Source organism: Emericellopsis cladophorae, assembly GCF_022114955.1.
Source record: "Emericellopsis cladophorae strain MUM 19.33 chromosome Unknown NODE_26_length_287487_cov_117_473679, whole genome shotgun sequence".
NCBI lineage: Eukaryota > Fungi > Ascomycota > Sordariomycetes > Hypocreales > Bionectriaceae > Emericellopsis > Emericellopsis cladophorae.
The window spans coordinates 123,121-150,678 of NW_026250951.1; the positions used below are offsets into that span (position 1 = coordinate 123,121).

Genomic DNA, 27,558 nt, shown 5'->3' on the forward strand with positions numbered 1-27,558 from the left:
GTCCTATCATCATATCGCTTACAACTGCCTGATTGGCTTCATTATTCATCTTGGTGAAGCTGAAGGGGATTGGTTAAGCCGGCCTGTGTCTTCCTCTCCCGCCCTGGCCTCCAAATTCTCGTCTGTATCACCATGTCGTCATGCACGACACCTCTGGCTGGGAAATGTGAGCTTTCAAATATTAGTGCACTTATGTACCGCGCATACCAGGTTCTTCCCTAGGGCAGCCAAATTTCTACTCCAGTCTCGTGTATATGTTGCGTATATACGCAACAGTATACAACATCCTCGATGAACCATTGGCTTCTCGACGCAATGCATGCGATCGCTGATTATTTCCTGTTTTAATTATTAGATATACTAAAGGCTAAGACTGATTAAAATAACTTGATAGTTTAAATTAAGTCTATTTAATAATAAAGTAAGCAGGTAAATTGAAGCCTGGTCCCCCGCGGAGAAAGCAAAGTGTTGATGTTTGGGTTCGATGGTGTGCTTTCCTGAATGTCAACCCTCGCCCAACCACTGACATGCCAAGGGGGAGACCCTGAAAATCACATGGTTTGTAAACAAGTGGCGTCGAGGCCCAAGGGGTCCCCATTCGATCGAAAACCAAGGCTAAAAACACTGAACAGCCCCAGAGACTTTGGAAATGTTCACATGTCAAACAGCCAGGGCCTTTTTTCCCCCTTTTTTTTCCCTTCCCTTTTCAACAAGATTCGTCACATGTTGGAGAGAGACTCTCCTCGTCACCCAATTTGGCCCGGAGCTTCTGTACCGGCCTACCGGGGCACAAGGTGGCTAAGCCACTGGAGAGCGAGCTAGCACCGCCACAACTCTGGCAACAACACACGCGATGACGTCGCGCCTGCCCCGCACAAGCTCCCTCCTTCTCGCTAGGCAGTTGCCATCGTCAAGTGATTCTTTCTAATTAGCTGATGTCGTCGTCATTCACATAAGTACAGGTAGTCGCGGTTCTCCCTGATTCAATCTTACCCTTGTTATCATTCTGTCATATCCAAATCCACAGAACAACAACATCATTCACGTACAACCCCAAGCTTCATCACCGTGTTATCCTACAAAACCATCGCAATGGCCAACGCTACAGTCCACGTTACCAATATTGCTCCTGCCACCAGTGACAGTGAGATCAAGGACTTCTTCAGCTTCTGCGGTAAGATCGCCGACATCAAGGTCGTCCAAGAGGGCGAAACCAAGACTGCCGACGTCACCTTTGAGAAGGAGACCGCCTCGAAGACTGCCCTTCTCCTGAACAACACCCAGCTTGGTGCCAACCAAATCTCCGTCACCAGCACCTCGGGCGACAACACGGACGACGGCTCGCACTTCACCAAGAACGCCGACCGCGACACAGACGAGATCACTCAGGAGGAGAAGCCTCGCGCCCGCATCCTGGCCGAGTATCTGTCCCAAGGCTACGTTGTTGGCGATGCCGCCATCCAGCGTGCGATCGAGCTCGACTCTACACATGGCGTATCCTCGCGCTTCTTGAACACTCTCCAGGGCTTGGACTCCAAGTACCATGCCAGCGACCGCGCCAAGGCCACCGACCAGAGCTATGGCCTCAGCGAGCGTACAAACTCGCTCCTGACCGGAATCAGCTCGTACTTTGAGAAGGCCGCTAACACCCCGACCGGCCAAAAGATTGTTCAGTTCTACACCCAGGGCCAGAAACAGGTTCAGGAGGTGCATGCCGAGGCCCGACGCCTGGCTGAGCTGAAGAAGGAGGAGCATGGCGGCAGTGCATACAAAGCTTCTGGACTCGAGAAGATGTTTGGTCAAGGTTCTGGTACGCAAAACCCGCCGCCCCAATCCGCGGCAGGTGAGAAGCAACCTTTCGAGACGGCAGCAGCCGCTGAGGCCAGCATCGACGCCGGCGACCGCGTCGGCCTCATGACGCCGTCCAACCCTGCCCCCTCAGACCCTGTCCCTGGTGTCAAGTCCCAGTCGCTGGACAAGTAGGCTGGAAAATATGAGAAGGTATTCAGGAGTTGAAGGATGGGAGAAAATGACGTTTGCTCACGACCTATGACCGCCACGCGATTTTCGATCAGAACAGTGTTTTACTATCCGTAGACCTAATTTGAGAAATCTCAAAAACATTGAGCATACTTGTGAGCTTTCGCTGACCTTTGGATAAAATTGCACCACTACGCAACCTGACCTGTCTGTAACCGTCACAAATATCAGGAACATGACTGCTGAGCGTTTGTTTTCGTCCGGGAAGGAGATTATAGCACAGGGTCAAGTAGCATGGTGTCAAGTGTTGTATTAATGGCAGCTTTCCTCCTGGCTGCGACCCTGCCGTGACAGACATTATATCGTGACATTATCCGTGCGCGACCGTTCTACTTGGTCTTGTCCTTCAGAGCATCCTCCATGGGACCCTTGGGGTTTGACGAGAGGTTCTGTCCATTGTTAGTCTGGGTCCAATCAGATTGGGCTTGGCGAGACTTCTCACCTCGAGCTGCTCCTTGTTGGTCTGGTCCTTGCCCTGGGCGTTGTCGGTGCCCTGGCCTGTGCCGGGGGGAGCCTGCTGCTGCTTGCCGGACTGGGCCTGGGGAGGAGGGGACTGGCGACCTTCGGGCATGTTGGGCGGTGTTGTGTGGAAAGGTGGTTTGGTGTAGTGGTGTATGGTTTTGGGGTTGTTTGAAGAAGAGGGAACAGACTCGCGTCTATAATGTGCGTTTAAGAACGACGTCGGGGGGTTGGACAGAGGATAGGTAGTGGATGAAGTCATAGGTCAGGATTACATCATTGTCTGTGATCGCGATGGGAGTGCGGGTTTTCTACCTAGCTGAGGGGATGGTTGATTGGCGAGATGAGGGGCGTTCTCGTTTGATGATTGAGCGTGGATTTTCTACCTGTTTTCTGTTTGAAAAAACTGCCTAATTCGATGTTTCTTGGACGAGTGCCGATGGCGATGCACGAGGGGGGTGGACCCTGGATGTCATCTTGGAGAACCCAATCCTGATCTTGGCGAAGCCAAATTGAAATAGGACCAGGGTAAACGTGGGAGCAGGTGTTCCTCGATTATTTTTTATTGTTCGTTCAAACGAGACATGTGGTAGATCGACCTCGCCGTAGTAGTGACGAGTGAATGATTGGGCCAATGGCAAACGTCACCAGAGCTACTGATTCCATCAGTTTGATTCTATCCACGTTTCCCTTGACTCTCCTGGGAGGTATTCCACGCAGCTTCTGGTGTCCCGCTCGAGGCAGGTGGCATGATATACAATGCCTTTTGCATGCAGCACGAGTCAGGTCACGCCTAGCCGCCAGCATCTGGGTCGACCTGTGCTGACTTGTGGCAGTGGTGATGATGGTGCGGGAGGACAAACCTGAAACCTCACAAGCTGCGTTCGCGACAGAGGTCTGGGAAATCAGTCAGCATTCCTACCTCGTGCCCCGCGAAGAGTTGACATTTGTCTATTCGGCCGCGCAACTATGTGGTCACACCAGGCGGCTGAGGGGGGAGGAAGGCATTCGAAAACTGACCGTGGACTGTTGGACGCACATTGGCAGATGACCCTGCAGACAAATTTGAGTGTCGCTGCCTTGAGTGCATATTGCTTGTGAATGTGTTTGCCAATCGCTTGGCGTTGAGTCGTAGCAGGGGATTGCTTGATCGATATGGATGGAGCCAGTGTCAAGCATAGCCATTAGCCAGTAAGGCTGTAAGCATTGCAAGACCTAAAGACTGCACAGGACTACAGAAAGGGTTTCATGGCTGTTCATACATGATACTAAATCACAAATGGCCACATTCTGCTCACCAGCATTGCGACTTTGTCGAGAGAGCACGTACGGTGCTACAGCCGGATGTGGACGTTTCCTCACAAAGGTCCCCATCAACTTCCGCATCAACGCCGTCGAGGCGGTGAGGAATGCTGGAAGCCCCATGGAATACCACACCTAGATTGCAGACACTCCACAGATCTTCCTTCGCGGAAAACCAAATAAACTCCACACCGGTGAGGAAGCTTGCCCTGATCTAGGGATGAGAAAACAAGGACCTGGGCGGGAAGAGAAGTGAGGAAACAACGCTAAGCTAGCAAAGAGCCAAACAAGTCTTGGTATAAGTCGTCTCATGGATGCAGCGAGTCAAGATCGGCTGCTGGAGGCCAAGGTAATTTCACGTACTCGCCAATTGCGGTATCTCATCATCATCATGCATCTCCAAAAGACGATTCCATCTCCTACCCGCTGGGCGGCGCCGAAGCCACATGCATGTCTTTGATCCTTTCAAAAATCTCGGCAGCATAGTCGAATTTGTTCATCATGTGCTGCGTGTATCTGCTTCCGTCTTCACCGCCGGTTCAGCGCTGCTCCGAATTTCTTGCATGGCTGCTGCAAAGCGCCGCGTCTCCTCCTGCATTCTCCTACGATCACCACTGTCAGCGGACGAACCGAGGAGCTTTCAATCGGAACGTTTTAATAGTACTGACCGCATCTTTTCTAGCAGCGCCATCCTGCGGAGGGCTATCTCAGTATCCTCCCCTCCGTCACGACCGGCTTTGGCGTCTTGTATGGCTTCTGGTATGGTTTTCCCGTGCGTCAGATGTGTGACGAGCCCATCCCATTGAGTCGCCAGCGATGCAACATATTCTTCAAATTGATTCATGTGCGCAAGTAGAGCAGCTCTGTCGTCGCTCAAATTGCTTGGACTGTTGGTGGGTTCTGGTTTAGATGTTTCGCCCGTCATGGTGAGTAGGAGGAAGCTGGCAAAGTAGGGTGAAAATGATGCTTCATATATGAATTTAATTTTATAGAGGAGAGCGAAACCAAGAGGATTTGAAAATCAACATCAAAAGATGACCCCTTCTTGATATCGACGTTGGATACGTGGCGACCGGTGAGAGATGGGCAGACACTCGTGACGTTGCATGTACAAACATAGTCCTTAGAAGAGGGCGCAGCGTGCTTGGCAATGTGAGATTGCCCCAAGACAGAGAGATGATCTCTCGTCGTTTTGGAGCGGGTGGCGGCGCGGGGACAGCTTGAGTCCCGAAAGGTGGTCGATTGGAGATCACGTTACACGATGCCTTCGAACGGGGGTCGAAACGAAGCCTGCACGTGAGCGGACGACCAATGAACTAGAATTAAACGTTTGAGAAGTGAAAAAGAAGGCATTTAAGCTTGCAGGATCCACCAAGAGGAAGCAAACACCATGCTGTCCCTGCATGAACGGGGATAGCTGTGAGAAAAGAGACAACAACTCAGTTCCAGGTAGGTGGGTATGGAGTCACGATAGTTTCCGCACGGTGGACTGAATATATACATACAGACAGACCTTCCTGATGCAGCAAGTATTGAGTCACGATCATCGGACCGACGTGGCTGCGAGGCCTATGGAAGTTGGTTCGTGCTCGGATCTATCAAGTTTCCACTCCGGATGGCAACGCTGTCGTTTGAACGAATTAATTCGCATGCGGCGGGTTGAACCAACTCTAGCGGCACGAAGTCGCCGTGGAAACAAGCGAATTTGATGATAGCAAGTGAACTGTCCAGCTGGAGATCTAGTGATCAGGTTGTTGCTATATGGGCGCTTGAGGTCACAGGGGGCCGCCTCGACTACATGTACGCGATGCATGGCATGATGCCCATGCATATTATTTTGGTTCTACTCGATGGCTTTATCTTTGGATGATTTACGAAAACCTCACAAACGTCTAGTAGAATATTGCTGGCCGAGTGGTTGATAAGATGTACTACATCGGTCATTTCAACTGCCTGGGCAGTTCTCTGTTTATCTTCACCGCATAAAAAAAACCTGTCCGCCGCATGGATGATGGAACCGACGTGCTTGATCCGCATCCTAACCGAAAGCGGCGATTACCTTTCAATGTACCAGAAAGGTATGGGAGTTGCTATAAACCTATTCAATATTGAATATAGGGGACCTCCTTTTGCAGACTGTGTCCATACACAGACGAGGCCTAACACCTGAAAGCGCTGAAATCCAAGTAAGAGTGGTGTACTTGGATGAATGTTTGTATTTCTGGTGTTTTCGTGATCGACTTCAAAGACTTACATTTTCACCGAAAATTCCAGTGTAGTTTCTGCTGCCACGTTTCTTTCTCATGCCTCGCCAAGAATACATGGACGCTGGATGTATCGAAGATGAAAGCGTCCCGGGTAGTCCACAAGGAGGTCGCGAGACGAGTGGTGCCTGGCACCCGGTACAACATTGAACGAGGCCACAAAGCATGATCTGTACGGATGCTTGAATTTCCCATGATTGAGATGGAGCGAAACATCGCTCACTCTAGAAAACTGACTACACCAAGCCGTTCCCAAGCTGTACTTGTAGTCTTGTACTCCGCACTAAGTACGCAGTACTAAGGCTGTCATACAGCAGAAGTGGACCCGTCGGAGTTCAATTTAGCGAGTTGCTGGGGGTGTACTCCGTACGTACCGCAGTAACCGCACCGCACCGCACAGTCACTGCCGTTGGAGCTGGAGCAGTGGAGAAGGGTCCAGTGACTCCGGTCACCTTCAGGCTTCGGCTGACTTCCTGGACCCGTCCATGTTCCCATGTGAACAACAGCACATTGCTGCCGCGTTCGATCACCGCCCATCCCCGAATCTCTTCCCTTTGGGTCTCCCACGCCCAAGAACCTCGAGATGCCGGATCTCAACACGGTACCGGCCTCCCCGAGGCCTGATCGCCAGTCTCCAGCGCCCCAGGTCCAAACACCGTCCGTGCCAGCGTCGCCCACACTCAACATCCTGCCTTCGAACCAGAGCGCGATGAACGTCTCTTCGTCAACAACTGCGCACGCGCATCCCTGGGCGCCCTACGACGCCGAAGCTGGGCCTGGACCCCTTCGCCATCCTCGCCCACTCACGGCTGCTGAGCTCCATATAGAGTTGGAGAAGGAGCAAGAGGCGGTGGTACGTGGACATGCCGTCGATGCTACTCACGCTCGCCGCCAGATATTAACGTACGACGTGTAGGTCAACCGCCTCACGCGTGAGCTGTCCCTGCTACGTGCTGCCCAGAACGCATCCGTAGCGTCGAACCACTCATCTACTTCCAATGCCGCCTCGACGCACGACCAACCAGCCGAGCCTTCCCTGTTGACTAGCTCGGGGTTCACAATTCCCACTACGCGACGACACCGACGAACGTCCTCCTCTGCATCGCAGCAGCTCTCCTCGTCCTACAACGGTCGAAATGCCATGGCCATGGCGAGGCAAGACAGCAACGCCTCTCGACGGAGCCGTGGCCCGTCGCCTGCGCCGCCTATGAGCAGCAGCCTCGACCCCTCCAGCTACTTCCAGCAGCAACGCATGCCGCCGCCGTCCGCTATTCCCATGACAGGAGGGAGCGCCACACCCATGACAGCGAGTGAATCACAGCTGAGCCCGGGCATAGTGCCAGCGACGGCACGCTACGAGGAGACGCAGTATCACAAGAATGAGCTCGAGTCTACCAAGAGGGAGAATGAGAAACTCAAGCGGAAGATTAGGGAGCTGGAGAGGACGCTGCAGGAGAGGGCGCGGGCCGAGCGGGGCGCTGGTCACACGAGGAGTGGTAGCGCGAGCACGACGAGGAGCCTGAGTGTGGGCGTGGATCCGGGCGGCGGCACCGCCAACGTCGCGGGGCCGCGCGACCGGGGTAGGAACAATACGCTGCACAGTGTCACGAGCGTTGGCGTTGGCGTGCCGGAGGATGAGGTCAGGGTCGGGGAGAGCGCCTCTAGTGCTGGCGTAGGCAATGCCAGGGCCAACCCGCGGTGAGGGGGTCACGGGGTTGTTGATAAACGAGAAGCAGGTGGGGGTTGGGATTCCCTTTCTTGCTGTTTTGGCGTCGGATATGGATTTCTCACGGCAGGCGTTTATGGGTGGTTGGGGATGACCAGCCAAGGAGCGTACTACACAGTCGTTTCAATTTGCGGATAGAGAAGAGGCCGCCCAGCCGGCACCACTAATCACCTTTTACTCGAGCAAGGCTCTCTAGACTCTGACCGCGACTCTGGTCAAGCGAAACCCAACTTGGCCCAACGCACGATTGTGGAGTGACAGTGCAATGTCTGCGCGCCAATGCCGGGCCCCTGCTCACGACTTCACAGCGCCTCGTTATCATGCGGATGGACTGAAGACGTACCATAATGGACACCGTGTCATATTGCACGACAATGCCGACTCAAGGCTGAGACATGTCTGTCCTCTGACATCGTCACGCATGAAGCTACCCCAGACTCCGGAGACCCTCCATCCGCAACGAGAAAGGCGTCCGCACGATTGACGAAACGGACATGTCGAAAAGCGGAGAAGCGCATTGCAAGGATTTGTTCGAGACCCAGTTATGAACCCCTGGTTCATGCCACGTCTGCATCTTGCTGCGGCACGCGGTGAGTGAGATGCAGAGAGAGGGAGAAAAATAATCCAGCGCTTAGTTTCTCCGTCATTGCCACACCGCACGTCTGTGAGGAGACATTTTCATACTAAAGTAAGAAGCCATGGACGCCCTACTCGCCCTGCTCGCCCACGACCCGACAACTGAGCAGCGACTGCTTCTTCTCGGTGCCTTTGTTGCCGTTGGCTTGCTGCTCTCCCTCCAGCTCTCGCAGACGGCCAGTCCGCAACCTTTCCGCTGGACGCTTCTGACGGACGAGACAAGGTGGGTTTCCCCTTCCTTTTCTGCGCTGCTTTGCGTGACTGACGAACCGACCGCGCCAGACCGTACTGGTACACACTCTACGTCCTGGAAGCCTTCCTCGCCATGCATAACACGTACCCCCTCCTCCTGGAGAAGATGCGGAGCCTCCACCTGGGCAACGAAGAGAAGATCCTCAACGCGGTCTGGGTTGGCCTCTTGGGCCTCGAGGTCCTCATGGTGCTCGGCGTCTTTGTGCAGGGTATCGCCAAGAGGCTTGGCTATGGGGCTGCTCCGGCGCGCAAGGTCAAGGCCAGCTGAGGTGTGAAGGGGGTGAATTGACCGGGTCAGCAACGCAGCATCTGTCCTTAGAGGCAAACAAACGGTCACATCTCAACATGTCAGGGCTCGTCCTTCGCGCCAGGACTGCTGGCCTGGACATGGGACACCATCGATGGCAGGGCCACAGCCACGAGTCGATAAGCTGCTGCCACGAGAACACCAAGCATGACTGCACGTCAGAGCATCATCAAAGCAGCAATGTAGGACACACCTTTACATGATCGTGCCGCGGTAGCATCATGGGACTCGATACGCAGATCACACACCCGATGGTGCAGGAACGCTGACGGCGCTGGCAAATCTCGGGACAAGGCGTCGAGGCTAATTAGGGGGCATGTTTCGTTTGGCGCTCGGAGTTAGAGACATGAGTTTTGTACGCAGACATATTACGGCCTCATTCATAGCTTCATTCATTACCGTCCTTTGACCACAATCGCCAGCCCTTTCCCCAACCCTCTCAACACCTGTACCCATACCTAGACCCTAGTACAGAGGAATGCTCCCCTCAGTCTCCCGCAACGCCTGCTCCAACATACCCAGTCCCTCCCGCAGCTGGTCCTCCGTGACCGTGATCGGGGGCGCGATCCGGAACACGCCGCCAAAGCTAGGGTGGCTGCTCAGGTTCGCCCAGACGCCCAGCTCGTACGCCCGCTCGCCGATCCGCCGGGCCACGTCGAGCGCGGGCGTCTTGGCCTCTCTGTCCGACACAATCTCCACGCCGGCGAGCAGACCACGTCCGCGAACATCACCGATGCAGCCGTAGCGGCGCATGAGCTCGCGCAGACCCTGCTGAAGAATAGCGCCAGAACGGCGGGCCTTGGCGATGAGGTCGTCGCGGAAGAGGATCTCGAGGACCTTGTCGCCCACGGCGGCGGGGAGGGGGTCGTTGAGATGGGTCGTGTAGAAAAAGAAGTCACGCGCCTTGCAGACCGTCTCGACGGCGGCGCTCGTGACCACGGCGCTGAGGGGCAGACCGTTGCCGAGTGTCTTGGACAGGGTGAGAATGTCCGGGACGACGCCCTCGTGGTTGACGCAGACCATCTCGCCGCAGCGACCGATGCCGGTCTGCGCCTCGTCGACAATCAAGAGCATGCCGCGCTTCTCACACTCGCGCTTGATGGCGGTCAGGTAGCCGTCGGGCAGGACGAGCATGCCGCCCGAGCTCTGGATGCACTCGACAATGCAAGCGGCGAGGGAGCCGACCGAGGCCATGTCGATCATGCGCCAGCCGTACGCCATCTCCGCCTCCCAGTCGTAGGCGCCGTCCGGCGTGCGGAAGACGGAGCGGTACGCGTTGGGCGAGGGGAGCATGTGCATGCCCGGCACCATGGGGCCATGGCCCTTGCGGCCAAAGTGGTACTGGGCGCCGATGGCGTTGCCAGTCATGCCATGCCACGAGGCGCCGAGACCGACGATTTCAAACTTGCCCGTGTAGGCCTTGGCGAGTTTGATGGCGGCCTCGTTGCTCTCGCCGCCGGTGGAGAGAAAAAAGGCCTTGTCGAGCCCGTCGGGCAGGTGAGAGCACAGCCGCTCGCTGAGCGCGATGACGGGCGGCGAGAGCATGCCGGAGAAGAGGTGGTCGAGGTGCGTGGCGTGCTTGGTGATTACATCGACAATCTCCGGGTGGCCGTGGCCGAGGAGGCAGGACATTTGGCCGGATGTCCAGTCGAGGATGCGGTGGCCGGATGCGGTGTGGAGGTAGATGCCTTCGCAGGCGGTGATGACATCGGGGTGGAATTGGGAGCCGCAGTACAGGAGATGCTTGTCTGCCTTGCGCTTCAGCTCGACCTCTTCGTGCTTGTCGAGGATGGGCAGAAGGGCCTTGCGGGGAGACACAATGACAGAGTCATGGCCGGTACCTTCGATGGCGCTGGGGGCCATTGCGTGTGGGTGGAAGGGAGATGAAAAAGGGGGAAAGGGGTAGGGGGATGGATTTGTAGATGATGCCCGTATCCAATTCGCAACTTGGCCAGTTCCTTCTTTATACGTGTCCATCCATCTCCATTCTTATCTCTGGGCTCCCAGCCCGGCCGTCATCACACAGATGGCGTCCCAAGCGTCCACACCTTAGCCATGGCTTGGCGGTGTGCATGCACAAGTTTCCCGCGGAAAGTCTCGATACGGGGGAGAGTGCTGCGTGGCTTGTCACGAGACATGCCCACCAGCTCGCAGGCAAATAGCTCACGAAAAGGAACAGCTGCCTACCATGCATTCTGCAGAGGGTCCCAAAGACTAGGCAGAAACTGGTCGATAATCGACACGTCCGGCAGCACAAAGTCCTGCGGCTCAAACAAGCCACTGGTCTCGTGAGACTCGTGCGCCGACGACGTGCCCGCGAGGATCTTGTCGACAATGTCGGCGTGCTGCGCCAGACAGACGGCCCCCAGATCCCAGGCATGCTGTTCCTGGTGCGTCCGCAGCGCGTTGAGCAGCTCATGGGCGATGCGGAACGACGCGCTCTGCACCAGATTGGCGGGCGAGCTGGCCGTCTCCAGACCGCAGCGCAGCAGGAAACTGACCGTGGCCGGGTATGAGAAGGCATGTGTCGAGAGCCAAAAGTCGCCGAGCTGTGGGGGCTTTAGGTCATGGGTGAAGAGCAAGATCTCCTCTGCCGTCCGCCGCGCCTGGATGTAGCGGTTCGAGAGACGCTGGTCGTGGGCTTCGTAGGTCTGCTTGTCCGCTTCTAGTTCGATCCTCTGCAGGAGAAGTCGCGTGGTGAGGTAGCTTAGACGGAGGTTGGACGCCCCTGGCGTGTCGAGATTCGATCCGCGGAGAATGATGAGGCGGACACTCCCAGACAGCGACTCGACCCAGGTGTTGAGGGCCAGTTCGAGCTCCGTCGTGTCGCGGACGGTCGACCTGTCGACGCTGTATATGTACTGCAGGTGCTTGTCGAGGACGTCTGTGAGGCTGACGAGGGCAATGAAGACGGGGGCAGCTTGGTTCTGGCCCAGGTAGGCGGCCGAGTCGCCAATGTACTCCAGCGTGGGCGGCGGCACATCATACTGTGCTCTGGATATGTGTGGCGGCGTGCCGTGCGCAAGACTTGTCCTGCCAGCGGGTCAGTGGGTTGCGCACTCTTCGTCCACGGTTTGGATGCTTACCATCTGTCATGGACAAGGAGCGCCCACCAGATCTTCATCCGTAGACACTTTTCTATCTGCGGAATCTCCCACGGCAGTGGATTGTGGTTCAGACCTAGCGACAGTGCCATGGACACGGCCGATCCCAGGAGAACCCCGTTGCCGATCAGGGACGTGGTGGGGAGGCCGCCAATGTTCAGAATAATGGCTTTGATGATGGACATGCCTGGGGAAAGATGCAGCTCAGAGTACACCGCACCGTTGGCCAGGTTCCAAATGAAACGGCTATCCGGCAGGCGATGCTGGCCCTCTGGCTTGGCGTGCCTCCAGTACACGAGGATGTGGGCGAACAGGGTGGCAATGAGCGCGGGTGATATCCGGTCCTTGTTCGCCTGGTACTGGCGCCTGAACAGGACTTCATCCAGAATGGGAAAGCAAGAATTGACCTTGGCAAAGTATCTACTCTCCGTTAGCCAAGGGAAAATACGTCACAAAGTGCTTGTGGAAGTCGGGTCTCTCAACTCACAGCGAGATCATGTCCGCAGCGTCAGCGCCCACGAGGTTCTCGATGATCTCCAATTTCTCGGCGGACGGACTACGATTCAGGGACACGCCTAGCGGTCTCTTCTGGACGCGGGTGAAGAGGACGGGCCGTGAGCGGTTCGCCGGTACGGGGACGATCATCTGGGTCCCCCTGGTGGCCCCGGGGATGGCAGACAGATAGTCGGACAGGACCTGGCTGTCCTTGGTCACGGCCGGGCCGACAATGTGCAGGTTCTGGGCCTGGTCATCCGCAGAAGAGTCAAACGGGTCTTCGTCGTACATATTTTGGTGCGCTCGCCCTGCGATGGACGTGGTAGCTGCTTCTGCTGCTGCTGGGGGCTGGGCGTGGGTGATGGGTGGCAGTGGTGACAGCAGGTTGGGCAGCCTGGTCCGCTCCATGATCGGAGACACGGTGGTCGGGGGCAGGCGAGGCGGCAGGTGTGCGCGTGAAGTCCTCGCCGCCGAGATGGTCGTCCTGGGCAGGGCGCTGCTCCGACGTCGACGCTTGGCTGGTGTCGTTGTGGATGCTTTCACGTTGCCCGGGGCTGCTGCCCTCTGGTCGTCGACCTTTGCATCGCCAGGGTAGACGCAGTCGGTGCCGTGGGCTCGACACATGAGACACGCGGTGGCGTCGGATTCGGTCTGGCATCGCGACTTGCGTCGACGACAGGGCAGGCATGCCGGCTGCAGGTGTGATCTGTATGGTCGTTCGCCGGTGCTGCCGTTCATGGTGGCGGAGTCGCGGACAGTCACACGGTGACTCTCAGGTTGGATGCATTTGTCGATTTTTCCTAGTCTCGCTCCACAGCGCTTGGGTTCGAGGTGTCCTCATAATCACGCAATCGTCAGTGTTGGCTGCGATGGTGATGAAGGTGTGGAGAGAGTTCGCCGCGGGAAACTTGAAGGCGGGATTCCGGAAGTGTCATTGACCTTCGAGTCTTGGCCCACCGAAGCGTCGTCTCGGATGACAGTCTTGACATGTGTGATAAGACAAGACCTCCCTGTCCCTGTTGGTCCCTGCATATTCTCCATCTGTGTATAATTGCTATCTGTCGAGGGCTCGTTCTGTCTTATCTTGTGAATCATGAACATCACTTCACGGCCTTTCTACGGCTGGCCTACCCTAGATAGCAGAGGCTATCTTGATTCGAGACACGGACAATGTTGTGCGACGAGTCTTCAGGGCAACTTGATACGTTTCTCGCGATACGATATGACCTCGTACGGCAGACAGCATCTCCAGTCCTCTCGTCCTTATCGGTCACCGACAGCGTTGACCGAGATAGTATCTGATTTTGTTGGTGGCCCACGTTTGCCGCGGAGGATCCACCACCGCGGAAAGCCAAAGGATCTTGTACCTGTTCCCAATTCAATCTCTTCAGACGAGATTTGTAGACCCGAACATCCGGTTGTCGTTACAGACAGAACATGACCATCTTTGGGGGTTTATCTTTCAGGTCTGCCCGACTCATCCAGGCTGCAGGACACAGCTCGTCGGGACAGTGAGTGATGCCTACCTACCCTAGAGCTTCTTCGAGAGTCAACAAAGTGAAACCACGTGGCCGTGGAGTCTCGTTCAAAAGACGTCAGATATGCGGACTATATAGCCTTGTTTGTTTCAGCACCGCTTATGTAGGCATTCTTGGAGAGAGAAGGCGAGCTCAGGGACAATCACTCATGTCATACTGTTGGAGACAAACCACCAGCGCCACGCCCGACTACCCCGAGGGTCCAAACTCCAAGCCACTAAAATGGGGTCGGGGTCAAACATCAACAAATCATGAATGACGGTGCGGTGATCTGGGGAACACAAAGAGCCAGTCTCCAACGTGGTGAGGTCATGTCTTGCCGACAACAATCCGGCCCTCCGCCACGGAGTTGCGGGCCCAGCTCCAATATATAGTTGTCACTCTCTGGCCAGGCGAATGAGCTCTGGCTCACTCCCTCAACTCTCTCAACTCCAATCAGCAAGCTAGCATTGTTGTATCACCTCGCCCATCATGCAGCCCCTCGTCCTCCACGCCCACTCCTCGGGCCCCAACCCCATCAAGATCGCCATCGCCCTCGAGGCCCTCGAGGTGCCCTACAATGTCCAGCAGTGGCAGTTTGGCGACGACCCCACCAACGGCGTCAAGGGCGGGGCCTTTCTCAAGATCAACGAGAATGGACGCGTCCCCGCCCTCGAGGACCCCAACACGGGCGTCGTGTCCTGGGAGTCGGGCGCCATCATGAACTACGTCCGCCGTGTCTACGACAAGGCCAACAAGCTGGGCCCCGTCGGCGAGTCGGAGCAGGACAAGGTCGACTTTGACAAGTGGGAGTACTTTCTGCTCACGACCCTGGGACCCATGTCGGGGCAGACCAACTGGTTCCGGTAGGTCATGTTCTTTTCTCATCATATTTCTCGAGCGCATGTATGCTGACGGCACCAGCCACTACAACGCCACCAAGAACGACGACGCGCTCAAGAGATACTCGGAGCAGACCGATCGCTGCTACGGCGTGCTCGAGGGCCAGCTGAAAAAGTCGGGCGGCCGCAGCGTGCTGCCTGGTCGCGTCACGGCCGTCGACTACCACTTTGAGCCGTGGCTGCGCCAGTTTGCGTTTGCCGGCTTGTCGCTCGACAAGTATCCTAACACTAAGACATGGCTGGACGAGATGGCCGGCCGGAAGGAGGTCAAGCAGGCCTATAGCAAGATCAAGGGGGAATGATGGCCTTCTAGGCAGCAGGGGATGGGACATCATGACTGCGAGACACTGTCGGACGTTGCCTGCTGGTCACGTCAGATGCTTGACTCGGACCCTGCATGAATATGGCCGACCGAGTGCGTCTTTGAAACCAGGCTCAGAAATATAATGATGAACTGTTCTTTTCTGAAAAGGGTTGCTTTTGCGATTGGACCTGGCTGTGTTTGACCAATCGAGGCTCGTGCATTGCGATTTGCCTCTCCTCTCCCGTAGTCACAATCCGCGGGTAGTGAGACGTAGTGTTCATAGACTGCATGGAGACGTGCGTGGACTACTCGAGGAAATCAGAGCTTCAGCCTTCTTGAGCTGTCGATCCGGAAACAGCAACCAGTGCAAAAGTAAGCAAATAAGTAAGCCACGCTGCTGGCTCGTTCATCCAAGCGAGGCGTTTACGCCTCTCGAGTCTCGAGTATCGGCTCTCGCAACATCCTGGGATATCAGCAAGTGTCTACAGCCTTGTGTCCAACCCCCCAATGGTCCAGACTCCCTGGAACATGAAGAGAAGGCGAGGGGTTCGGAGCTGAAGAAACGTGATGTGATGCACCCGAGATGCTGGCGCCCCCCCTTTCATTCCTTGGTCGAATCGTCTACTTTCTTCTGTGCCATTTCAGGCGGTAGACCCCTGCGGTCCATCCTCGACGGCCCATTCCCCCCCGGGGTCCAATCTGGGGGAAGCGTCCAGCCCCCCCTCCCTCTTCCCCCCGGATTCGCATTCCCAAGTTGCCCAACCAATGGTATTGGGCCCTAATCCCAGCTGAGAAAGCTGAGAATCTGGGGTGCTGATCCGACGTCTCCATTGATCGCGCTGCATCCCGCCAGCGCGCCCGGGGAGCGACATCCGGACTAGACTAGAGCCTGCTCGTTTGGCAATTTCATTTTTCGCGAAATGGCAGCGTTGCCAGTTGGTTCGAGTCCTTGACACCTCGACAGGCACTGCCCCTGTTCCCGGCGGCGCCTCCATTGGCGCTTCACTTCCACAGACCATTCCGCGGCGTGGCGCTGGACAGGTCGGTGATGAATGCTTGGATTCTCTCCATACTCCGACCCTCAACTCCCTGTTATAAATGGAGCACCTGCGCTCGCCTGCTCTCCCTCCTCCGCTGCGAGTGTCAAGTCAACCCAACTGCGGCTGTGCTATGTCTCGCGTCGACCCGCCCTGGTTGAGAGACACACGCTGTCCACCGCGAAATCATGGCCGAGGATTTGGTTCACGGCGTCCTCGCCGCCTCCTCGGCGACCATCTTGCTGACGACGCTGCTGGTCGCGGCCCGCCTGTGGATTCGCACGAAGATGGGGAACCTGGGGAAAGACGATGGTGGGTTCTAAGTTCTAACGTCAAGCCTTGGACCCAGCGGGTCTTGTCTTGTCTTGGGGCGAACACGCTGACACGTGAGGACAGTCACGGTCACGCTTGCCTATGTCTTGCTGCTGACCATGGCGGGCCTCATGATAACCGGTACGTTGTCTTCACCTCATAGGAGACCCTCGACGAACGCTGAACCTTCAGCCACCGTAGACGGAGGGCTTGGCCGCCTTCGCGAACGTGTCAACGATCGGGACTACGAGGCTACGCTGCGAGTGAGTTCGACGGAGCCAAAAGAAGAGAAAAGAAAAAAAGCACATCAAAGACGCTTGCTAACACCTGCAGTACACCGCCGGCATCTCGTCTACATTCAGCTGGGGCGTCGCGGCGGCCAAGATCACGTTCGCCATCCTTTACATCCGCGTCTTGCCGCAGCGTTTTCTTCTGCTGCTCAACAAATTTCTCATTGCCTTTCTCATCGCCCAGGCGATTGAAGAGTCGCTGATTGCCATCTTGCATTGTCGACCTGTTGAGGCTGCCTTCAAGATTGGCGTCCACGGCGAGTGTCTGAACATGAACGTGCTGTGGTGGAGTACAGTGAGTGCAATGAGTATCTCTTCGTGATGTTGACTGACCGGACAGTTTGTATTCAACATGTGCACCGATCTCATCCTCTTCGTCCAACCGATCCCCACGGTATGGAGGCTGCAAATGGCCAGGACGAAGCGACTCGGACTTGTCGTGATGTTGTCGCTGGGACTGCTGTACGTGAGCGTCTCTCCTCGTCTCGCCATTAGTCCACTAACACTCTGTCATAGTGTCTGCATCATATCCATCATCCGTATCATATACGCCAGTCGCATCCAAGAGGATCTTACATGTTCGTGGCCCCCCTTCCCCCTCCCTGTGAATCCTGCCTCCCCCCCCTGACGCTGATCAACCTAGACCGCATAGCCGAAGCCATGATCTGGTCCGTCGTGGAGCTCGCGGCGCTCATCACGTGCTCATGCATCCCCTGCCTCCGCCAGATCATCCAGCAGATCCCCTATCTCAACCATGCCCTCGGTTTGTCAAGCAACAAGACACCTCACGGGATCTACGAGCACTCGGGCCAGCCTCCTCATGGGTCCGCCCCTTTCCGCACCCACAAGCTCGACTACCTGCCCTCGCGATCCAAGGCGTATGCCCACGGCACGAGTGGCCACTTTGGCACAATGAGTCACGCCGCGGCGGGTGCCACCGGCACCCCGAACGATAGCCAGGAGGAGATATTCCCACACAAGAAGGACGGCAATGGACGGATCGTGGTGACCAAGGAGGTCACACACAATGTGGAGTACAACCGCACGCAGACCGAGTCCTCGCCCTCCGGATCACTCAGAGACGAGGATACGCCGTACCCAGTGCGGGCGAGCAAGGACTGATTGAGATGTCCTGCAAAACAGGAATCAATATTTCGTTGCACTGTATCGATGAGCGTGTTGTGTGACGGAATGACCGGCAAGACTCGATTCAAAGCTAACCCAAGTCCTTCCTCCCGCTCCTGATCTATGTGCAGTGCACATACCAGGCGCAGCCTTCACACGACTGGTCCGCGTAGCAAGGCGCGCCCTCCTCGCTGCACGATGTTTCGCCAGCGCAGTCAAGGATAGCCGCGAGCTGGCCCCAGATGCACTTGAGGCTCTCGTCCTCGGGCTTGTACGGGTTCTTGGCACAGCGACCCTCACCCGAGGGGAGCATGGCCAGCGCCAGGGGCGCGGTGGCGAGGATGGTGAGTGCAGAGGTGACGCGCATCTTGGATGGTGTCTGGACCGCGTTAGCGATGCGTGGAGTGCGGTTCGCGGCAGTGGTGTCACGTACGCTTTGTTTCTCGGGGATGGTGTGTTTAATTCAGGATGCTGGCTGCTCTCAGGACGAGGAAACACCGCCACTCTTATAGTCCCTCAGCAGCATCATGACCACCGGATTTCCCTCCGCCTGTCTCCATGTTACGGGGCAATCTGTATGCAGGGACAATGCAGGTGTCAGACGGAACGTCCGATCCGGAGCCAGGTGTTGAAGCAAGATCATACCTCCAGCTTGCTGATCTGGGTGCGTTGCTCATCCCTCAACGCCCAGGTCCTGCACATCAACCTCACGAGGCTGGTGGCAGGATGTTTTCTCGAGAAGACGACGAGAGAAAGTACTATGGCCATGGCTACGTGTAACGGGAAGCATGTTGAGATCCCTTTTCACTGAAGGCGCTGCTGACCGCCAACTCGAACCGCCAAGGAAGCGAGGTCCGATTATCCGCATGCCCGCCTTCATCCTTGGACAAGTGCTGACGCCTTCACCGATGGTTCACCGATGGTTGTACGTCGCCAGTCGAAATGGCGCCTTCGCTGTCGAGGACGTGAGCTCTGTGAACCAAATCCCCATTGATCATCACCGAGACTGGCAGAACCGTCAGGTTAGTTAGATCGACGGCACCATTTCGAGTCTTGGCCATTATCCGTAATTCAAACGGAGACACGACCTCATTTTGACGACTGGACTTTATGCTTGTATCCAAGTGCAGCCAGTCAATCAGACTTGCATTTCATCTTCCCAATGGCCGACACGGTTGCACCGCCTGCCTCATCGAACGCCATGGTTCGGTGTCGGAGCAGGACTGGAATTTCCAAGTACATTCATTGATGGAATCTGGATGCGCGAGGTCAAGTACATATTAATCAAACAATGAAGGCAAGGAGGGAAAAACGTTAAGGCCAATGTCAATTATCACACTCGTGGATCGTCGCGACCGTGGAACAAGGATCCGCATCCTACTTCCCACATGGTGTGAATGTGTGATGCAAGCCAAGAAATCCCTGACTATATATAGGAGGAGTACGTACTTACTTTCCCCTTTGGTGCAAACTATCCTGGAAGGATTCCCAGGACCAAATCCTACTCGCTTCTGGTCTTGGCGACCCCCCCAGGAATCAGGATCAATGCATGACGTTTCGAATTCGAGCCCTGCAGGAGGAGTGCCGATCGAATGCGAGGGGTAGGGTATCACTGCCGAGTAGCCAAACTGCCGCTCACGAGATCTTGATGCGTTGAAACTTGAGCCTCATGCTTCGGAATGCCCTTGCTCCCAGGGAAGAGCGAGCGGGCTGTCGACATGTTCAACTAGCAGGACTCTTCACGTGTTATGGATCGAGATTCGAGAATAGCATATACCATTTGCTACAAGTACATCTCGGGGCACCGGCCCTCGGCTGTTCCCTTGGCTCGGGAAGCGCCCTCGATATTCTTCAGATGCCGCTTCCCGAAGCCAACAGCCCAACTGTGGTGACGGATCCACGATCAACAGGCTTGTACTGCTCCCCTGCGCTGTACCCCCGGACCACACCAGAGGTAAAGTAGTTTCGATTCAGGACCCTGCAGGATTCACCAAGTGGGCTCTCGCTAGGCTCCAGCCTTGAAGAACGTCACGGCGCGACAGATGCTCAAGTGAAGGAATGAGCCATCGGTCCATCGGCACAGATACCAGGCGTCTCTTCACATCAGCCACAGGCGGCCTCAACTAGGATTCTCATTCTGGACGCGGTAGGTATCACAACGAGTCGCAAGCGCGGTTGTCTAAGACTCCGAAACGTCAAACGACCTAGCTAGTGGATGTAGTTGTTCATGACGTTGACGCATCTCGACTGATCATTGCCAAAAGCGCAATGGACTTTCCGATATCCTATCCGCCTATAAAGCAAGAGTATCTCGTCGCTGGAAACAAACCATCTTCTCCCTCCTCCATCCGGCCAGCCAACTACCACTCCGACAGCACAGACTCCCATCCTCACATCCTATCACCGCATCACACACAGATCCGACAATGAAAGCCTCCACAGCCTTTGCTCTCCTTTCCACCGGCGTTGCCCGTGTCTTGGCCGCCCCCTTCCTGGAGGCGCGCCAGGACAGCAACGAGTTCATCTGGGAGAACGAAGATGGCGTCGGCAATGCCCAGGCCAGCATCGGCGACGGGTTGATGAGCTTTGGCAACATTGTGCCTTCGACCACCCTCCAGCAGATCGACGAGCACTGCACCTTGACGGGCTGCACACCAGGCGAGGAGCTCTCTGTGCCGGCCGTGGTCGTCAACTCCAACTACGGCAACAACGTCGACATCAAGCTGACGGTCGAGGGCTCCTTCAACGCCGCGGGCGACCGCGGCAGCAAGGCCCAGCTGCTCGACCTCGCCAAGAAGGCCATGGAGGAGCTGTTCAACAAGGGCATAGCCACGTGGGAGCAGGACGTCAAGTACCTCGAGGACCGCTGCCCGGGTTTCCAGACCAACTGCAACCGTAAGTTTACTCCGGGAATGATCTCTATGAAGAGTGGAGTTGTTGGCTAACACTGCTCTCCTGCAGCCGATGGTGCCAAGTATGCTGATCAGTGGAAGAGCACCAACCACGTCAGTGTCCGCGTCAACAATGACGATGACGGTGGTCTCGCTGGGTTCCTCAACGTCGCATTTAGCTACGGTGACACGGAGGGTGGCGTCTGCGGCGCGCTCACCGCGGCCGGTGTAGGACTCGGCCTCGCCAACGCCTTCTCCGGCGCTGGCCTCGTCCTTTTGGGTGTTGCCTGTGCCGAGATTTGATGCAAGAGTCGCCCGCTCTGGGAGAGCGTTGGTAGACTTTGTAGCCGGCGGCGGCTTTGTACATTTGCCCTGATGTGTTTACGACAGAGTCACATTCTTGTCTTATAGTTCATGGAGCGTCAATTTCAATCGCCTTATTCACACTTCCTTGCGGTCTATCCTGGTGACAGTACAAATGGACTCATTGTAGCTGCTCTATTTTCTTCCACCCAAAGAAGCGATATAATCTAGTTGCACTGTTCCTCGCAGACAATAGCTAACGCCGACTTGACCAAATGGTCCCATTCGTCTTCCTGCTCGACGACATCGTGTACTCGCGAAACTCCCATAAACGGAGTCCGAACGGCTGCACTGCTCATCAAGAAATTTCCATGTACAGCTTGCTCGCGAGCCGCCTTAACGCCTTGGCTGTCCAGATCATACATGCGCTCCATGATCTCGGCTCGGACCGTCAAAAAGGGGCAGTCGAAGGTCAAGTGCGTGTTCACGCACCCTTCGCACTCGCGCCAGATGGCGTCGAAATCGGCAAAGAGCGTCTTGCACCACGTGATAGTCTGCTGGAGAGAGTACAATTCACGGCCATAGTGAACGTACAAATCGTAGGCTTCATTGAAAAGCTCATCTTCGCTCGCAATGGGCCCAGGCGTGGATGACAGGAACGGACCGTCAAAGACGTCGTGCTGCGTCCAGAGCGTGGCAGGTGTAGGCTGACGCTGCTCGTACAAGTAACAGTCCCAAAACTCGCAGACGTTGGGGCGAGTGCAATAAATTGTCGTTTTCGTCAGCATGCAACATCCGTGCTGAGGGCACCTGAGTGCGTTGGGGATGTCGGTGTCCTGCTCGCAGTCGCAGGGGGGCGGGGTGCTTTGAGTGTCAACAATGGGCTTCTCGCCGTTGCTGAAGAGGGGGCGCACATCGCAGCGGAGCGAATGTGTCTCTAAAATGTAACACATGGCTTTCGTGCGGGTGGAGGTGTACTGTACGTAGTGGTGTTGTTGATTTTATGATGAGCGATGGTGATTTTGAGTCGGTGGCTATTGCGCTTGAGTGGTAATTCTAGTTGTGATGAAGGCAGTCACCTAAAATTCAGATCTATGGCTGCCTTTATAGCATGAGATTGTGTGTTTGGCCCCAGATTGCGCTGGAGAGGAGTGTTCCTGTGTTCGCGGTCAACGCACTGATGAATGGCCGGTGACACTTGGCGTTCGCGATAGAACAGAACCAGCCTTGCACTTTTCGAGCGGGAGAATTGTGAAAGCCTGTTCTGCAGCCAGATTGACCTTTTCCCCCACTGTTCTTTATTTTGGAATGGTGTTTGCGGACAGCAGGTCCCTTTGAAGGGCACGTGCAGACAACGGAGGGACAAGGACAAGGTGTTGCGAACGGCGCTTCTGCCAGCAGACAAGCGGACGACAATGAGTTTGAAAAGCAGTCCACTTAAAATTCAGGTCTCGCCTGTCTCGCCTGTCTCGCCCACCGCCAGTATTCCGTTGTGAGTTCACCTCCATCCAGGCACATCTGACAGAAGGAGCCTTGAGTCCTTGACATCCACCTAACAGTCCCTCTTGAGAAACATGGACACCGCAAACAGTCCCATCCCCTCATATAAAGTGTATCACACATATATGCGTTGTTCCTGCAGAACCTGAAAATCTTTCCGACCTTGGCGAATGTATCGAAGCCGTGACAACAACGCTGCTTTGAGGCAGCTCGCACAAACGACCCTCGTGTTGTTGACCAGGCGATGTTTCTCCACATTCTCATCCCAAGGCTGCGCTTGTGACTCTGAGAAAAATGAGGGATCTTGCTGGTCTTTCCGAAACACTAAGAGTAGCCGTTCAGGAATGTCAAGTCAAAATGCAGGGGAGGAGCTCGAGAATTTGAATTTAAAGTTATAAGCCAAATTAAAAAGAAGCATCCCATCACCAATCACAGGGCGTGTGGTCTAGGGGTATGATCCTCGCTTCGCAAAGCCAATTCGGCATATCTTGTGTCTGCGAGTGGTCCAGGGTTCAATTCCCTGTTCGTCCAACAACTGTTTTATTTTTTGCCCCTGTCGATGTCAACAAGATGCTCCAAGGCCAATATCGACGAGTTGAGTGAGACTTTGAGTAATGTTGCCGGTAAATTTTTTTTGTTTTTTTTTTTAATTTTTTATTTTTTGTTTTGCTGGAACCAGCGTTCCCCGCGATAATTGCTTCTCCTCAAACATTGCCTCATTAGGAACTTCCACGTGTCACTGACATGGAGCTAGAACATCCACGATGTCGCTCTTTATATGTAGTCTCGACTCTTGACTTCTCAACGACCAACGCTTTCTAGACTAGCATGTCAATCACTTTAAATTATCCCCCGGAGCTACCACGTTATCACTCCATTCGCCCGCTTGCTAGAATGATCAGGTGGCTCTCGTACTCGGCCCCGTGCCCGGATTGGGACTTTCCCCACCTCGGCCTGTCCCCGCTCCGCCCCTGCTTTAAGATTTCGCACCAGTGGTCGCAGTGCCGACGTCGCATCGCATGGCATAGCATCGCATCGTATCACATCAACTTGTACACCTCGGCGCGCAGCATTCGTCGTGGGTGTCAGTCGACGTTCTGAAATCGAACTACTACGCGGTGGCCAAGACATGGTCTGAACCGAGGAGCTCCCTGAAACGGACCCGTCAACTCTGCGTGGGAGTCAGGACTCAGGGGTTAGGACCCAGGGGTGAGGACCCAGGCCCTGGAAACATCCATGCTTCGACCGGGGCTTCGAAAGACCGTATTGACTCTTGAAAGGCCACGGCACTTGGGGCCAATGGGTGCCGAGACGTCTGCGTGCCGAATAAGCGGAAACTCGCCAGGGTCACACGCCTTTGACTGCAGCACGTTATGTTATGCGCGCTACTCACGTCTTGACAGCTCCACGCGTTTGATGTTTCACCAACGGAGTCACGAACAGGTAAACGAGAACAAATTGGCCGGGTAATTGGCAGTACCATGACCGGGTCTCGCCGGTGCCATGTAGATTGTTTCCCATCCGCTATTTCTGTGGTGCGCTCGCGTATAAGACTATATATAAGTGCGTGTCAAGTCCCCTTCACTTGATCTACTCTTCCATCCCAGCACCAGCAACAACAGCAGTACACAGTTTCCCGGTGAAACATTCCATTCTCTCATCCCCAACATGCGTCTCATCACTCTATCTTCGGCTGTGCTGGCGCTGGCCTCCGCCGTCGCTGCCGCCACCGGCAAGGCGGAGGGCTTCGCGGCCAGCGTCACGGGAGGCGGCAACGGCAGGACCGTGTACCCTTCCAGCAACTCGGAGCTGGTCAACTACCTGGGCAGCAGCGAGCCGCTCAACATTGTCCTGACCAAGACGTTTGACTTTATCGGCTCCGAGGGCACGGCCACCGAGGACGGCTGCCTGCCCTGGGGTACCGGCTCCAAGTGCCAAAAGGCCATCAACAAGGACAACTGGTGCGGCAACTACCAGCCCAACGCGCCGAGGACGCGCATCACCTACGACAAGGCCGGCATGCTCGGCATCACCGTCGGCTCCAACAAGTCCATCGTCGGCCAGGGCAACAAGGGCGTCATCAAGGGCAAGGGCCTGCGCATGGTCAGCAACGTCAAGAACATTATCATCCAGAACATCAAAATCACCGAGCTCAACCCCGAGTTTGTCTGGGGCGGCGACGCCATCACCATCAACGGCGCCGACCTCGTCTGGATCGACCACGTCACCACCTCCCGCATCGGCCGCCAGCACATGGTCTTTGGCAACCAGGCGTCCGGCCGCGTCACCGTCTCCAACTGCGACATTGACGGCCGCTCCAGCTGGTCCGCCGACTGCTCCGGCAACCACTACTGGGGCATGTACTTCACCGGCTCCCAGGACATGATCACCTTCAAGAACAACTACGTCCACCACACCAGCGGTCGCTCCCCCAAGGTCCAGGGCAACACCCTCCTGCACGCCGTCAACAACTACTTCTACTCCAACCCGGGCCACGCCTTTGAGACCGCCTCGGGTGCCATGGTTCTCGCCGAGGGCAACGTCTTCCAGAACGTCAAGGCCACCGTCGAGAACGGCGGCGGCCAGATGTTCTCCTCCCCCGACACCAACACCAACGCGCAGTGCAGGTCCGCCCTCGGACGTCCCTGCCAGCTCAACGCCTACGGCAGCTCTGGCAAGCTGACCGGTACCGACACGGGCTTCCTCGTCAACTTTAAGGGCAAGACGATTGCCGCCGCCAGCACGGCCAACGTCGCCAAGGGCGTGGTCAACACCGCTGGCTACGGCCGGGTCTGAGTACTTGGGTTCTGAATAGCCCTTCCCCTCCTTCTTCCTCTCTTTTCTTCTTCTTCTTCTTCTTCCTCATACCTGTATATAGACACGTATTCTTCTGGAATCAATGAACAGTGTGTAATTATTGCCTGCCTGCCTGCCTCTCTCTCTGTGCCTTGTTAGACCGCTCTCGATGCCCTGGCCTTGTTCTCCCGGTGTCTCCTCTCCTTGGCCGCCGTCTTGCGCCTATTCATCCAACTACGGTTGAGATCGCGCCTGTTGTCCCAGAACCACGACTGAAAGTCGCTCGTCGCATCCTTCGGCTTGGCCACGCCCTCCTCTGCATCCTCCTCTTCAGCTTCGTCCTCATCTTGGCGATCGGCCCAGAAGTTCTGCATCCGTGATGGGTGAGCCGTGTCAGGCGTCGGTGCGGCGCTTCGCAGGTTGCGCCACTCAAAGTCCTGGCGGGTGTACGGTGTCATGGGCACGGCTGGGGCCGCGTCCTCGTCTGCTTCGTCATCGTCGTCCTGGGCGTCGTCGTCGTCGTCATCGTCGCCGTTGCCGAAGAAGCTGAAGGACTGCGTAGCGGGCGCCTCTTCTTGGTCCGCATCCTTTTGCCGCTTGTAGAGGGCTTCTAGGGGATGGACTGTGCCGGCGGGCGTGGCTGGTGGTGGGGGGATATCAATCTTGAGGCTGGAGGACGAAGTTCGACGATGTGCGGCTGTAGACTTGGGTGTAGCGACTGTCTTGGCGACCGGGGCGTCGTCGTCTTCACTGTCGGAACCAGAAGAGCTTGTGTCGTCCGAGTCGGAGGCTGGAGCAGGTTGCGGCTCTGTCTGCGGTGCAGCAGCTTCCACCATGGTCTCGTCCTCAGACGCACTCGAGGATGTATCACTCGAGACGTCGTCCGCGGTAACTTTAGCCGAATCCTGAGTTTTTGGCTCTGCTTCCTCGTCCTCCTCAGACGAGGATCCGCTGCTGCTCGTGTCGCTGTCCTCCTCCACAACGACCGGCTTCTTGGCCTTCTTGCTCTTCTTCTCTGGAAAATTGACCTCCTTCTCCTTGACCGCCTCCACGACGTTGCCTTCTGCGTCCACCCATCCCTCGCCCTCCACGTACTCCTCGGCGCCAGCGCGCCCCTTGACGCCCTCGTCCTTCAGGAAGCCGGGGAACTTGATCGTCTTCTCAAACTCGTGCACAGTGACCTCTCGGCTGCTACTGTTCTTCCTGCGCTTCTTCTTCTCGCGCTTGTCCTCCTCAGGTAGATTTCTCGTCGCATTGGGCGGCACCGTGGTTTTGAGCAGGCACTCTTCGCCGTCTGTGTACTTTGACTTTGTCCGCTTCTTCTCCTGCTTTTCCTTCTTTGTTTCCTTCTCCTCCTTCTTCTCAGCTTTGTCCGCCTTCGAAACAGAGCGGTCCTTCTTCTTGCGCTTGGACGATTCGGCGGGTGACTCTGTCCAGCCACGCTTGACCTTGCGACCCGACAGCGCGACTCCGTCTACGACGTTCTCCTCGCGCTTGCGCTTCTTGGAAGACGCATCCTTCTTCACCCTTTTCTCCTCTTTCGTGGACGAGCCCATGTCAACTGGCGGCTTGGCCTTTTCGATTCGGACTTTGCTACCCTTGAGCACGGCGCCGTTGAGCTTCTTCTTCAGCTTTTCTGCTTCGGCGACGGGCAGGTCGACGTAGCCGTAGCGCTTCTCGGGAAACGTCTCAATGGTGTGGAAGGAGACGTTGCGCGCCGACGTGGAGGCGGGCAGGTAGGTGGTGAGAAGGCCGCTGTCGAGGGGCGTGATGTGCAGTCGGACGTACTCGGGTTCGAGGGTCATTGCTTCCAGGGCGGGAACCCGGTCAGAGCGCGGGGGGTTGGGGTGCGTAACAATAGATAGTACAGACAAAGGTTAATCACGAAGGGACGGATGAAGCTTGTCTTGTCCGTGCGTTTCGCAAAGTCGGCGGGCTGGCAGAAAAATAAAAAAATGGAGCCGCAGTCATGTGGGGCGCCACGATTTCAGGGACT

At 56.1% G+C, this 27,558-nt stretch overlaps 12 protein-coding genes across 12 annotated transcripts; 7 read left to right on the forward strand and 5 right to left on the reverse strand.

Annotated features, from left to right (window-relative positions):
- Nucleotides 1-1,092: 1,092 nt before the first annotated feature.
- J7T54_003102 (uncharacterized protein) lies at nt 1,093-1,983 on the forward strand (the record flags this gene model as incomplete). The annotated part of the gene is made up of 1 exon (XM_051506908.1): nt 1,093-1,983. One exon carries the CDS (start codon nt 1,093-1,095, stop codon nt 1,981-1,983), a length of 891 nt encoding a protein of 296 aa, XP_051361816.1.
- A 4,665-nt stretch (nt 1,984-6,648) lies between these two features.
- On the forward strand, nt 6,649-7,767 carry J7T54_003103 (uncharacterized protein; the record flags this gene model as incomplete). The annotated part of the gene is made up of 2 exons (XM_051506909.1): nt 6,649-6,918; nt 6,982-7,767. 2 exons carry the CDS (start codon nt 6,649-6,651, stop codon nt 7,765-7,767), a joined length of 1,056 nt encoding a protein of 351 aa, XP_051361817.1.
- Nucleotides 7,768-8,489: 722 nt separating this feature from the next.
- J7T54_003104 (uncharacterized protein) lies at nt 8,490-8,947 on the forward strand (the record flags this gene model as incomplete). The annotated part of the gene is made up of 2 exons (XM_051506911.1): nt 8,490-8,650; nt 8,710-8,947. The coding sequence occupies 2 exons, from the start codon at nt 8,490-8,492 to the stop codon at nt 8,945-8,947; spliced, it is 399 nt and encodes a 132-aa protein (XP_051361818.1).
- A 504-nt stretch (nt 8,948-9,451) lies between these two features.
- On the reverse strand, nt 9,452-10,849 carry J7T54_003105 (dialkylglycine decarboxylase-like protein; the record flags this gene model as incomplete). Its single annotated transcript, XM_051506912.1, has 1 exon — nt 9,452-10,849. One exon carries the CDS (start codon nt 10,847-10,849, stop codon nt 9,452-9,454), a length of 1,398 nt encoding a protein of 465 aa, XP_051361819.1.
- Nucleotides 10,850-11,169: 320 nt separating this feature from the next.
- Nucleotides 11,170-13,323, reverse strand: J7T54_003106 (putative transcriptional regulatory protein-like protein; the record flags this gene model as incomplete). Its single annotated transcript, XM_051506913.1, has 3 exons — nt 11,170-12,019; nt 12,073-12,510; nt 12,578-13,323. The coding sequence occupies 3 exons, from the start codon at nt 13,321-13,323 to the stop codon at nt 11,170-11,172; spliced, it is 2,034 nt and encodes a 677-aa protein (XP_051361820.1).
- A 1,271-nt stretch (nt 13,324-14,594) lies between these two features.
- On the forward strand, nt 14,595-15,306 carry J7T54_003107 (glutathione S-transferase; the record flags this gene model as incomplete). Its single annotated transcript, XM_051506914.1, has 2 exons — nt 14,595-14,968; nt 15,027-15,306. 2 exons carry the CDS (start codon nt 14,595-14,597, stop codon nt 15,304-15,306), a joined length of 654 nt encoding a protein of 217 aa, XP_051361821.1.
- A 1,227-nt stretch (nt 15,307-16,533) lies between these two features.
- J7T54_003108 (integral membrane) lies at nt 16,534-18,069 on the forward strand (the record flags this gene model as incomplete). Its single annotated transcript, XM_051506915.1, has 7 exons — nt 16,534-16,657; nt 16,742-16,798; nt 16,859-16,920; nt 16,991-17,242; nt 17,288-17,409; nt 17,464-17,525; nt 17,591-18,069. 7 exons carry the CDS (start codon nt 16,534-16,536, stop codon nt 18,067-18,069), a joined length of 1,158 nt encoding a protein of 385 aa, XP_051361822.1.
- Nucleotides 18,070-18,193: 124 nt separating this feature from the next.
- Nucleotides 18,194-18,439, reverse strand: J7T54_003109 (uncharacterized protein; the record flags this gene model as incomplete). The annotated part of the gene is made up of 1 exon (XM_051506916.1): nt 18,194-18,439. One exon carries the CDS (start codon nt 18,437-18,439, stop codon nt 18,194-18,196), a length of 246 nt encoding a protein of 81 aa, XP_051361823.1.
- A 2,059-nt stretch (nt 18,440-20,498) lies between these two features.
- Nucleotides 20,499-21,266, forward strand: J7T54_003110 (nacht domain protein; the record flags this gene model as incomplete). The annotated part of the gene is made up of 2 exons (XM_051506917.1): nt 20,499-20,967; nt 21,034-21,266. The coding sequence occupies 2 exons, from the start codon at nt 20,499-20,501 to the stop codon at nt 21,264-21,266; spliced, it is 702 nt and encodes a 233-aa protein (XP_051361824.1).
- A 227-nt stretch (nt 21,267-21,493) lies between these two features.
- J7T54_003111 (uncharacterized protein) lies at nt 21,494-22,219 on the reverse strand (the record flags this gene model as incomplete). The annotated part of the gene is made up of 1 exon (XM_051506918.1): nt 21,494-22,219. One exon carries the CDS (start codon nt 22,217-22,219, stop codon nt 21,494-21,496), a length of 726 nt encoding a protein of 241 aa, XP_051361825.1.
- Nucleotides 22,220-24,434: 2,215 nt separating this feature from the next.
- On the forward strand, nt 24,435-25,562 carry J7T54_003112 (polysaccharide lyase family 1 protein; the record flags this gene model as incomplete). The annotated part of the gene is made up of 1 exon (XM_051506919.1): nt 24,435-25,562. One exon carries the CDS (start codon nt 24,435-24,437, stop codon nt 25,560-25,562), a length of 1,128 nt encoding a protein of 375 aa, XP_051361826.1.
- Nucleotides 25,563-25,717: 155 nt separating this feature from the next.
- On the reverse strand, nt 25,718-27,367 carry J7T54_003113 (MFS transporter; the record flags this gene model as incomplete). The annotated part of the gene is made up of 1 exon (XM_051506920.1): nt 25,718-27,367. One exon carries the CDS (start codon nt 27,365-27,367, stop codon nt 25,718-25,720), a length of 1,650 nt encoding a protein of 549 aa, XP_051361827.1.
- Nucleotides 27,368-27,558: the final 191 nt, after the last annotated feature.